Raw genomic sequence first — 13,520 nt, 5'->3', positions numbered from 1 at the left:
GAAAGGTTTTATCCTTTCGATCGAATCGATTTAATTACGTTACATGATGTATGTAATTTTCGTTCATCGAATAGATTTCTTTGGAAAGGGAGTGGGGGGGGGGGGGGTCTTGCGATTCAATTGTAATATTATGTTACAATTGAATCGCAAGACCTCCCCCCCCCCCTTAGTCCTCTTCATGCCAGGTGGCACATAAGGCAGCCACATAGTACCCAACCCAGTCCGATCTTTTGCTCCCGTTTCCACTTTTCTCCACGACAACCCTATCTGTTTTAGCTCACCCTCTTCTGTTTTTCGCCATGTTATTTTGACCTGTCCCCTTTTCTTTTGCTATCGGCTGTCCAGAAGATGCTTTCTCTGGTGATATCATGCTGATCTTTCCTGAGCACAAGGCCGACCCACGCGCATTTCCACTTCCTTCTCACAATCTCCGCAACGATGTCTTTCTGTCCTGACATATCTATGAGGGCGTTGTTGGACACGCACTACATTTGTTTCCTTGTGAGGTCTTTCCAGAGCTTCCAGCATTCTGATCCATATACATGTAGTAATACTGATTTTACAGTACTTATGAAGATCCTGAGCTTTGTCCTAATAGTCACATAGGAGGAGGTCCAAAAACTGGTTTCAAGATGGCGAACACATGACGGGCTTTGTTGATTCTTGATGCAATGTCCTTGTCAGTACCTCCTGATGTTGTTACAATGCTGCCCAGGTATGTGAAGGTGTCTAACAGCTTCCGAACGCTTTCCATTTACTTGTGCGGGGTTGTTGTTCCTTGCGTTAATTCTCAGGATTTTGGTCTTCTTTAAGTTGATGTTTAGGCCTAAATGTTTAGATGTTTTATGGAGTTTGGTTGTTTTCTCCTGAATGTGTTGATGGGTGGATGAAATGAGATATAGGTCGTGGGCATAATCCAGGTCATCCAACTTCTTTTACATTCTCCATCTAATGCCGTTATTCTGATCTCTGGTGAATTCCCTCGATGACCCAGTCTATGGCCACTAAAAGAGCAGAGGAGACAATAGACATCCCTGTTTCGGTCCTGATGTTACTGGGAACCACTCTGTTTGGCCTTAAAGTTTATCAACCATCAGACTACATTACAATCCTCCAAGCAGTAGCCTTATGATGTCAATAATCCTCGATGTAGGCCAAACAGTCTTATTAAGCGCTTCTATAAACTTTCCCGGTGTACATTATCGAAGGCCTTTTCAAGGTGTACAAAGTTGAGGTTTAGAGAAAAATGCCAATCTATTGACTGGTTTATGATGTTTTGCAATATAAAAATTTGGTCGCAACATGATTATCCTATAATAGTCTAAACCCTTCCTGCTCCGTTCTCAGTCGTGCATCAACCTGTTGTTTCACTCTCTCCAAATGCACTCTGGTAAATACTTTACTTATTATAGGTAAAAGTGTGATACTACGCCAGTTGTTGCACTCTATTTTATCTCTCTTTTTCTGTAGTTTTATAAGAAGACCACTTTTTTCACTCTTTTGGTACACTATACCACGTTGGTTCTCCAAATGTTTGGAACAGTTTATGTATAACATTTGATGTTGCTTCAATGTCTGGTTTTAGTAATTTTGATTGGATGCCATTTACTCCTGCAGCTTTGTTGTCCTTCATCTTTCAGATGGCCGTCTGTATTTCTTATACACTTATTTCTTCTACATGGATGTCAAGTTCTGCTATGTTGTTATCAATATCCGGTGGTTGAGTTGGATTTCCTCTATTTTGAACTGATCATGATTTAAAATGTTCCGCCCATCTTTCCATGATGTCACTGTCCTTCGAAAGGATGCTACCGTACTGGTCTTTCACAACAGGCGCAGACCCGTTAGTCGGTGTAAAGACGAATAATGACCCTCATAGAAAAATGACTGGGAGTCATTTTTCGTCGTCGAAAAATGACCCCCGGTCATTATTCTACGCGGGTCATTATAATAATTGTTCTTTACACCGGCATAACCCGTTTCCACCTCATATTAAAGGGACGTGGGGCTTAGACCTTGGGAGGCGTAATATAATGGAGAGATTCCATAATTCTGTTGGTTGTCACTTTATCTTTTGTTATACATCCGCTAAATATTCAAAATATTTTAAATGTGAATAATGACACTGAGCTCTTTGAATTATTTAAGAGTCGTACAAGTCTGTCTATAGTTTTCTTAAGAGATAAACCAAATGTTCACAATGTCGACACTTCAATATTAAATACATCTGACAATCCCATTATTGTGTACTGACTTGAAGGTAACTAGTACACTAATAAAACCTTAAAATCTATTAAAGCTTGATTTACGGTAGAAATGCGAAAGGATTCTTTGAATGTTTTAAACATGTGCCTGACTAGTTGTTACAATGACATATAAATTTGAAATCATGGAAATGGCCTGAATCTGATTCCTTTATCAGCAAATATTGAATCCTGAAACTTCAGTTAATTTGTGTCTGATGATTTCAAAGGATGTGGTCAGATTACAAGTGGATGTGGTATCTAATTACAGTGAGTGCAAACATCTCATTGATTAAAATAATCTACATGTAGTAAATTGTATACTAATAGTACAACACAACGTTACTTATTCTAGAATTCATATTAATTTTACTTGTTTGAATAGTTATCTTGTGGCATCACTTGATTTGATTCTTGAGAAAAAGGATACCTAGATTTCAAATAAAGAGAGTTTCGTGTGAAATGTAGAATATACGATGGGATTGTAGTGGAGTTCTCAAAAATTCATTAAATATTTATTTTCAGGGATGCCTTGGCTCAGTAATATTATTGGCCTACTTCCAGGAAAAGTTTCATGTTGTGTTTTGGAAAACGAGCCCTCCGTGTGGGGGTAAGTTCTTGTATGTATAGCGCATATGTACATCTTGCCTTTGTGGTCAGCCTGGGAAGTTGAGAACAAATGAATTTAAATGTTTCACGATAAACTTACACGTATTTCCCAGTAATCCTATTCTTTCTTATTTTAAAAAGACAAATCCATCATTGCCATAAACTTATACTGTGCTAAATTGCATAATCTTTTTTTTTGGGTCAACGTCTTGTTTAGGCCGACCGGTATATTGAGGATATTAAACGGACACGATGAGATTCTGCTTCCAAGGCTGTAAGAAATATTGTTATATGTGATGATTATATTTTCAGATAAAATCAATGGTCAGCCATTTTATTTCGGCAGTACAGACATAGCTTGCATGAGAATGACAAAACTCCGCCAAAAGAGGTCGCTCGACTCAGCCTCTTTGTCATACCGGAAGTTCTGGTCACTCAGTCATAGATGGATTTACTATGATGGCTGGTACTTTGAATTGTTCTACAGACCCCATACCCGCCGAGCGGCGAAGTCAGAAACTTGCCAAATTCGACGGGAACCTTTTCCCGCAGGGTACACACTTTTGGATATTGATTGTGTACGCAGATGCGCCGTTTATTACAATGAACGGTTTGAGAAACGTTACAGTGCCTTCACACAAAATTGCCATCACTATGCCAATAAGCTTGCCGAGATTCTTTGTATGAACAAATCTTGTCCAGACTGGTGTCTCGATGTGAGTCTCTCCAATTCAACTGCTGCTTTACTGCAATAAAAGGACTTTGTCATACCACGTGTCTACTTTTCCCTTTTACATACAATCACGCAGAATTTTCCCTTAAAATATACATGACTTTGTACATGTAGCAACTATACTTCATTCTCTATGTTTTATTCTTTCGAAAGGAAAAAAAAAACCAATATATTCTTCAGTTCTATCAAGTATAATGGGACACAAGATCTTTCTTTTAGTATACGTCTTCGTAGGATTATCACTCTTTTGTATCAATAGTTACATGTAAATTATTTTGTCTATTTGTACATGTATATACATGTGTATAATCAAGTTGTGACGGTATTTCCCTTATAACACAACCATACTTACAAGTAGCTGCAATTTTCATCTTTTTTTTTTCTTTTTTGCATGCATTAATATTTTGGTAGCTCAGTTTCTATGTAATCATGCTATTAAGTTGTTGTTAATAAAACAAACACCATTCAGCTGATCGAATGAGCCTTATTACGTATTCTGGCTTTCTTAGAATTCTTTAAGATATTCCACACACATTTCCTAGTTTATATTCTTTGGATATTTACCAATAAAACATTATTTTCCAAAGTTGTTTTGAATGACTCACTTGTTATGTTTATTATTTAGTTTAACAATGGATTTGAATTCAAATGCCAAACAGCCAAAAAATATAAAATGGATAGATTACGTAAAAAGTAAAATTATTGTATAGAATAAATTAGGCATTACAAGATCAAGGACATCGTATTGAAACTCACAAGAAAATCCCGATTATATCGTTGAACTTCAGAAAATGTCAATCTCTGTTTGATATCGCAATATATTTGATAATTCTAATGCTACAATTCTAGACCAAGTGATAGTACAGCTCGAGAAAAGTGGAATAAAGTTTAAAAAAATGAAAATTATTTCTCCCCGAAAATTATAAATAGAAAAATATCTGTGTATTAAGATGGTACGATTTAGAATACATGTAGTTTCATGTGGATCTACATGATTGTGTTGAAATGTTCAATGAATATAATGATGTATATAAACTGAATATTGCAAAGGGCATATGCATGATTGTCAAAAATCATAATCATATGTTGTTTGTCGTAGCTTTTTGGGGCCTAAATTTGAATTTAAAAAAAGATTCCTCTTTTACCGTTACATACAATATAGAGTACAGGAGCAGAACAAAGTACATAGTACTACTGTTGTTGGTATTTGTGAAATCCCAAATGAATGGTATTTGTAGCTACTGTAAATTAACATTACTGCTGGGATTAATCATCCTGGATTGTAGACTGATATTGTATGGACATGTAGACAATGTATTATCAAAAAATGAGGAATAAAATTTAGAGGGGGAAATATAGGCAAATTAATTATTAATTAACTACGAGTATATTCTATAAGTGAACATGAATAAATACTTACACCGTCAACACGGAATGGTTCATTGAATAAGAATTTCAAATTTCAATAATGTCTTTCTCTTCATATTAAAAAAGTCAATGTTTAACGAATACTTGTATGCGTCATCATTAGAAAGATTCGTGTGTAAATTTCCTTACCAAAATACTTTCAATTCTAATGTAATACTTAATCTAAATTGTTTAAAATACTTAAGGATTTAACTAACAAATTAAAGGGGTTAAAGACACAGTGACCTTTGAACTACATTCAAATTTAATCCGACATTGCAGTCTGAAAGCAATGTATTGTTGTTCGTTTACATTGAGGATCTCTTCTGTACGGTTTACCTTGCACGATGTATTCATAAGGGTTCTTTATGAAATGAACACGACCATGAAGCAATGGTCAGAAAGACATGCGTGTTTTGGACAATTTTGGTAATAATTAATTACTTATTTTACTTATGATATACCTACAGAATTGTAGATGAAATACATGTATCGTTACTAATAGTAATTTTACACTTTTCATTAACCTTTTCAATTGCTGATATGTTCGATGTGAATTTTCATGTATGTTGTAATGGTGGTCTGATTATTGAATTAAATCTCACCCAGTCATTTCAAAACTTTCAAAATATGTACGTATTTGTTTTGATTCTAGGTTCTATTAATTTGCTGGGTAATATTGGCATACTTTCACGAATCATACCAAATTGACCTATGGACAAAGAGTTCAACATGTGGTAGTAAGTAAAACTCTCTCTCTCTCTCTCTCTCTCTCTCTCTCTCTCTCTCTCTCTCTCTCTGTGGGGGTGGGGTTGGTGTTGTGCATTTATTATTCTCTGGTTCTTCTTTTAAATTTGGTAAATTTTACTCTGTAAATTAATCTTTTTATTATCATGCAAAAGAATTAAAGTATAATTTAATTTAGGGTAATGTTTATTATAATAAGTAAACAAGGTTTTAATGGTTGTTATAAATACATGTACATTATTATTTTTCCGATTAGGTAAAAGGAAAGGTCGCCCATTTTATTTCGGCACCACAAATGTTGAATGTATGCAAAGAATACGTCGCCGTCACAAGAGGGCGCTGGTACGTTACCCACTTCCGGAGCGAAAGTACTGGTCTTTGAATCATAGATGGATCTATTATGATGGCTGGTACTTTGAATTATTTTACAAACCCCATACACGACGACCGGCGAAATCCAAATTTTGTCGCATTAAACGAGAGCCGCTTCCGGCGGGGTACAGCACATTAGATATCGACTGCATCCGGAAATGCGCAGTGTACTACAATAAGCGCTTCGTGCAGCGATACAACTCTTTTACGCACAATTGTCATCACTACGCCAATAAGATTGCTGAAGTTTTGTGTACATACTCCATGTGTCCGGGTTGGTGTGAGGAATTATACCTTGAACAAGGGAACAAAAATCTAGTGACAAAGTTTGTAACATTTACCCCATCTAATCACAACGTAACGGCAAGCACTAAAACCTATAATTAGATGACATTTATGTGTAAATCGTTGCCACATTAAACAGGAAAATTTTGTTATGAACATAGGCAAGTGTTCATTGTATTTTTCTGTATGTTTTCTTGAAAAGGTTTGTTGTTTTTTGGATGACTTGGTGCTCACTCGGAATCCAGAATCAATCGGGCGTGGATATTATGTGAATACAGTTATTGTGGTATTTTATTGCTAAAATAAATAAATTATTAATGAAGACATTCTGGGAACCTTAGACGAATCGTCAAATTAAGGACTGAATAGAAAGCAAGAGAAATGCTTTAATGAAACCTTGTATATCTTGAAATTAGTTTTGCAAAGAGAAATGAAATTGATTTTACATAATCTGTTAATGTTTACATCAGATTACATGTACAATAATATTTTATAAAAATTCCCGTGCAGGAAATATTAACATTCTTTGATTGAAAATTTAATATGAATAACTCAATCAACAATGATGGCATGTTTAAAATACTTTCTTCGTGAAAGAAGACATCAGGTCAAATTGGGAATGGGAGAAAAATACCTTATGTCCACTAGTTGATTACTTCACGAGACATTTGTGAAAATACTGATAAAAGTGTTTGTTGATCTTTTTTTAAGTTTTCTTAATTTTTTTTTTTTTAAATCTCGTTTAAACAATTTGTAAAATGTAAATATTCAAATTCACTTGAAATTCATTGCCGTTTAGGAGTACATGTACACACTCGGGATTTATTCGTCTTTATGAATGTAAGGTTAAATCAGCATTGTGTGCTAATTTAAATGACCTTTCAGGTCATTATTCAGGCCATTTCTAATCTATAATCCTGCTTAAAAGATCAAATACGTTCTTTCTGTCTGTCCGAAGCCGTCTGCGAATTTCTGTCAATCGACAATATTATTTTCATATAAAAATTAATATTGTTCTTCATTTTTTTAAGGCTTCCGGTAAGAATAAGGTATAATGTGAATTTGTGGTCACTTTGAATGTTTTCTTTGCGAATAATTCAATTTAAATTATATCTCTATAGGTGTCTTTTCCAAGACATTTCTCAATTTTTCATAAAATATTCGTTTAATAGATATATTTCGAGGTTGGCTTCTTATTCCAGATAATCATAAAATACATACGGTGAAAACTTACATGTAATTACAGCATCATATAACATACACTCAATGGATCATAATAAGTTTTTTTACACATGAACTCTAGAGATATTAAGCTACCTGAAAAGTGCTGCGATCCTGGTGAAATCTTGAAAATGAATTATTTTTATATCTAACTATGATGCAATTGACCAGCAAAAAAAAATCAGCATGAAACCATACAAAAATTTAATATAATTTTAACAATGAAATACTATAATCTGTATAGGATCGCAGCACTTTTCACAAACTACAATGGGTGTTGAAAATATTTATAAACTTAACTTTGAATTTTAACTCGGTTATGCCCTTGCACTACTGAAATTTATAAGTACATGTAACCCCAATAATGTAAGTATATGTGCTAAAATCGCGTGACTGCCACATCACGTGACAAGTCTATCGTCCTTTATATAGTTAATAATCATATTTACATTTGTCCGATATTAGTAAAGTACTAAAAACAAAAGAATCGCCATCCTGATTTAGAATGTATTTTTTATCACAGAAAATCCCCGATATTTCTATTGGGCACCTTAACTGCACTGCGAAATATTTTATGAGAATTGAAATGTACTAACAACCATTTAGACTAAGTATTAAGCAATTTTTTAAAAAAATATTCTTATTCATAACTTTTTGCATGTTATAAATTAGGAATTATTCCATCGAAGCAATGAAAAACGTCTCATTTCCCATGTGCACATTTTAACACAACCACAAATAGAATCATCCACTGCTGCGGCCGCTAATAAATTCATCTTCCAAACCTGGCCATTTACGTCGTTCATCCTCCAAACCTGGCCATTTTAACGTCGTTCATATACCCCAAACCTGGCCATTTAAACGTCGTTCATTTTCCATGAAATGTTGCATAAAGCTTTCATTGATGTTTTTTTTATGTACTTTTTATCAAAACAAATTCCATTTTTTAGTTTTTCATTGTATATACATATACGATATTTATGTAAATAGAGTATAGTATCTTTCTAATCTGTAGTCATTTAAATTGCAGATTTTTATTCGTTAATTGAAAATATTCAGAAATTTGTTGAACAGACCTGCAGTGAAAATAACGAATATACATGTATTATCTATAACATGGAAAGATTTCAGACCTTTATTATACCCTGAAGAACAAAAAAGAGTTCAAATGAAATGAAGTGAAAAATCAAAATATATATATATATATTCTCTGTGTCCGATGCGGCCAAATTGATATTCACTATTTTTAATAATATTTTCACTAAAGATTGATATGTAAACACGACGTTCGCATGCATATGATGCTAAAATAAATAAACATGTGCCTGTGTATCACTTTCCTTTCACTTTTAAAATACAACTTAATTGTTTACAATAAAAATGTGTCGTCTTTCATTGATCCAAAAATAGAACGATTCTTATTCTATGTATGTGGATACACGATAAACTGTAGGTGTAACGGAAAGTCTCAGACCAATATAAAATGAAACACCAGTATTTTAAATTGTTGATTTTACAAATCTGCAAATAAAAAATTCAAAATCTTTTCTTGGTATTCATTCCTGCCTGTTAACACTTTGCTGGTAACTTTGGAATTTGCAGCATACAACAATGAAGATCTCTCAGGTCTGTATAGAAATTTCTGTCATTTTCTTTGAATCTTTGTGAGAAGATATCAGTACAGGTCTAAAACAAAATAAAATAAAACAAAATATTAGAATTGGTGTTACGTTTATCTATAAATGTAGATAAATCTAAGACATGAACGTAAATCTCTACATATTTTTGAGGTATATGTTCTCTCGGCTTTATTTCCACAGATTTTTCATTTACCAGATTCGGTCCTAGGACTAATAAAAGAGTATTACTTGTACATCACGACAATGAAAGATATTTAAACTACTATAGTACTCACATCATTGAAATTCCTCCCATAGCAATAAATCCGGCATATACAAAATACACAAACCCTCTCATAAAGTACTGGGTTTCAGCGTATATATTGAAGAAAATAGTGGATCCAAACAAACGACAGAGTGTCTCCAAAACATATACATTAGCGAAAAGGGCACCTGAAGAGAGAGATTTAACAATAAAGATGAATTCATGATTTCAACTGAACAATTAAATATATGCACATGTATATTGTGCATGTAAGTAAACTACACTGTACAGTACATTGTGTACATTAAAATTACATAATGCTTTTATTTATTTTTTAGGTTAAAAAGTAATTCAATACACGTGTACCACAAAGTGCCCAATGGCATGTACACGTTAGCTCACTAAAATGATTAAATGATTATTTCAAAAATGAAAGTAGGTTCTGCCACTCTAGGTATTCCAGTGGCGGATCCAGGAACCTTGAAAAGAAGGGGGCGACCAGTTTGAGATCGGGGTAGGGGCCCACGGCCACTCAAAAAAAAAAATGATTTATTAAAACTTATGTTTATTTTGGACACAAAAAGGGGGGGGGGGGGGGCTGGACCCTCTTCTAAATCCGCCAGTGTATTCCATCTATCATTCATAAAATGATGCCCTAGCTGCAGTCCCTTATACCTTGTTCCGTTTCATTGACCAATCGGGACATGATGCCTTTGATGACAGGAAGCGAATTAAGGGCGATCATTCCACATCCGATGGCTGAAAACAATTAATCAAACAAATAATTTACAAATGTTGCTTATTGTTTTGAGAAGAATGGTTTATATGTTAACAAAAAAACCACATAACAATGGTCTTTGAAACAATGATTGCATCATGTAAAGTGTCCAAAACATGATTTCATTGCAAATATTCACCATGCAGAAACTGACAATGTACATTATTTCTTTGGTATGATAATTTTATATCCTTTTATTCTTAAAGTTTAAAAATGTCCCCGAATGTATTGCAAGGTTTTAAACAAGAGGTCCATGGGCCATATCGCTCACCTGAGCACTGTGGCTAGGAAAATAGCAAACATCAGTTCAGTATTAAAAAGCTTAAATGCATATATGGTCCTGACCTACCCCTAAAGGGGGGGGGGGGTATGATTTGAAAATAAAATTGAATCTACACTAACTAAGGATGCTTACATATTTCTTTGACTAACTGTGTTTTTTTCCCTACAAGTTAAAACTTTCATTGTGGCCCCACCCTACCCCCGGGGGTCATGATTTGAAAGAACTTGAATCTACACTATCTGAGGATGCTTCCATATAAATATGACCAATCATGGCTTTGCTGTTCTTGAGAAGAAGATTTTTAAGTATTTTTCCTATAAACTCCTATGTTAAACTTTGATCGCTGTGGCCCCACCCTACCCCCAGGAGCCATGATTTGAACAAACTTGAATCTATACCACCTGAGGTTGCTTTCACATAAATATGACCAATCATGGCTTTGCTGTCCTTGAGAAGAAGATTTTTAAAGATGTTTCTTATATATTCGTATGTAAAACTTTGATCGTAATTGTGGCCACACCCTACCCCCTGGGGTCATGATTTGAACAAAATTAAATCTACACTACCTGAAGATGATTCCACATGAGTTTCATCTTTCCTGGCCCATTGGTTCTTGAGAAGAAGATTTTTAAAAGATACCAATAATTTTTCACTATTTTTTAATTATCTCCCCTTGGAAGAGGGCGTGACCCTTCATTTGAACAAAGGTGAATCCTCTTTACCCAAGGATAGTCTGTGCCAAGTTTAATTGAAATTGGCCCAGTGGTTCTGGAGAAGAAGATTAAATTGTGAAAAGTTAACGACGACGACAGCCTTCGGCTCAGGTGAGCTAAAACTCAGAACATCGATTGTATGTTCAAAAACTTTTGCAGGCCCTGGGTCTCTGCACACAATGAATCTTAAATCTGTTGATGAGATTTTGGAGTAATATGTATGACCCACCAACGCCTAGCATCCACCAACCAGAAGCCAAACCTTCCACGCAGAAGCAAGCAATTCCAGAGAGACAACTTAGAATAGCAATTATTTCGTCATTTAAGCAAAAGTGGAGCAATTTCAAAAGAAAGACGGACACAATAATAGTTAAGCCGTTCAAGGAATTATACCAGCCAATTTCTTCCGATGTAAAACAGAATGGCTGACCCAGAAAATACAATATATCCATACTTGATTTCGTTGTATAGGGGGAGATGATGACAAATAAGGCAAGCAGACACAGCACGAATTGCCAAACCTTGCCGTCTCGGAGATTCGAAGAACTGGTGTAAAAAGCGAAAAATCGGCCAAGCTTTTGATAAAAACTATCCTTACTGGGTTTTTGCTTAGATTTTTCTAAGGTTTCGGGTATGTAAAGTCCCACTAGAAGATTAAGAAAAGCAAATGCTACTGCCACTAAACAAGGCATGGTAAAACCAAGGTACTTTATCATGTACCCTGTAGACAATTGTGACACTACTGATCCAAGTCCTGCATAAAGATGTAACAACGCTATCTTAAACGTCCTAGAATTGTCATAATTCGAAACGTCTGCAATGGTACCACAGAGCGCCACATTTAATGTGTAATGTGTCCCTGTGATTCCGGCTATCACGCAGCCGACAAAGAAATATTTAATGTGGAGATTGTATTGTAAAACAACGAGGGTGGCAAAATATTGGAGAAAGGTTCCGAAGACGGGAAGTACAATGAACAGTTTTCTTCCATAGTAGTCCGACATGACTCCTCCGAAAATAACGACAAGAAGTGCGGGAACGTATTCAACATACTCATAGTATGCGTTCCATTGAGCAGACTTATGTTGAGCCTCATTTTGGTGGGAAGAACAATTCTCACCGGAACTCGCGTGACGGGAATTCAACTGGCTTGATTCTCCTTCTTGGTCACTGATATACTGGAAAGTGTATTCCGACATCACTAAACTTCCGATTATCGTGGTGACGTAGTGAAGAATCGTGATGAAACACAAGCAGTAGTGCACTCTCCTCGTTCTGCTTTTTCGGCTGACATCCTCTGTGGTTGGAATTAAGGGAGTTTTCTCATTAATGGAATCCATACTTCAAATAAGAATTTTAGTTATTTAGGCATAAAAAAAATTGCTGAACAGCATCCTTTCTCGATTCACAGACTTGAAAGAATGCATCTAAATATATATGCAACAGATTTTATTTTTATAAACTGATGACCATAAGCCTTCAAGTCAGGTGAATAAATTGACTCGTGAATACAGGAGCAAAAGTTATCATGTTAAACAAACTGTAAGTTATTAGGTCACTAAGATTGGTTCACACGTACTTAACGTACATTTGAACTATTGGAATATACGGAAGCGTATTAGTGCCAAGTGGACACTTTTTTATTTTTCATTTTCCACACTTTAATCTGTAAATTTTACACTTTAATCTGTAAATTTTACACATTAATCTGTAAAATTTACACTTTAATGTGTAAAATTTACACTTTAATCTGTAAAATTTACACTTTAATGTGTAAAATTTACACTTTAATCTATAAAATTTACACTTTAATTTATAAAATTTACACTTTAATCTGTAAAATTTACACTTTAATGTCTAAAATTTACAATTTAATCTGTAAATTTTACACTTTAATCTGTAAATTTTAAACTTTAATCTGTAAAATTTACACTTTATTCTGTAAATTTTACACTTTATTCTGTAAATTTTACACTTTAATCTGTAAATTTTACACTTTAATCTGTATAATTTACACTTTTATTTGTTTAATTCACATAATCAAATTGGCAGCCTCATACATCTTTTAAAATAACACGCCTTAAAGCCAACAGACCATGAATCCTGCTTGATAAAATTTAATTTTGATTTCTTATTTAACAATAAACGTGGAAAATAATTACTTTTCAGAAGTTATATATATTGATATAATACAAATAATAAGCAATCTAGTATCACTGATATTAGTGATACTTTCATAGAATAT

At 34.3% G+C, this 13,520-nt stretch overlaps 1 protein-coding gene across 1 annotated transcript; it reads right to left on the bottom strand.

The window, feature by feature from the left end:
* Positions 1-957: 957 nt before the first annotated feature.
* On the bottom strand, positions 958-12,615 carry LOC133194231 (proton-coupled folate transporter-like). The gene is made up of 4 exons (XM_061330231.1): positions 11,505-12,615; positions 10,177-10,260; positions 9,533-9,689; positions 958-1,075 (listed from the first exon to the last, which is right to left on the bottom strand). Exons 1-4 carry the CDS (start codon positions 12,613-12,615, stop codon positions 958-960), a joined length of 1,470 nt encoding a protein of 489 aa, XP_061186215.1.
* Positions 12,616-13,520: the final 905 nt, after the last annotated feature.

This window comes from Saccostrea echinata, unplaced genomic scaffold (genome assembly GCF_033153115.1).
Source record: "Saccostrea echinata isolate AGI-Se365-2 ecotype Australia unplaced genomic scaffold, CSIRO_AGI_Sech_v1 ptg000029l, whole genome shotgun sequence".
NCBI classification, from domain to species: domain Eukaryota; kingdom Metazoa; phylum Mollusca; class Bivalvia; order Ostreida; family Ostreidae; genus Saccostrea; species Saccostrea echinata.
The sequence above is the reverse complement of the archived record's forward strand: the minus strand, read 5'-3'. Positions and strand labels throughout refer to the sequence as shown.

What these genes read in the sequence shown, in the direction of transcription:
- LOC133194231 (XM_061330231.1), bottom strand. Translation starts at nt 12,615, where the DNA reads ATGGATTCCATTAATGAGAAAACTCCCTTAATTCCAACCACAGAGGAT. An exon ending in TTGGTGGATGCTAGGCGTTG is followed by an intron (nt 10,261 to 11,504) that starts GTGGGTCATACA and finishes AATTGTTTTCAG; the next exon opens with CCATCGGATGTGGAATGATC. An exon ending in ATGGGAGGAATTTCAATGAT is followed by an intron (nt 1,076 to 9,532) that starts GTGAGTACTATA and finishes ATAAACTTTAAG; the next exon opens with GCCAAACAGAGTGGTTCCCA.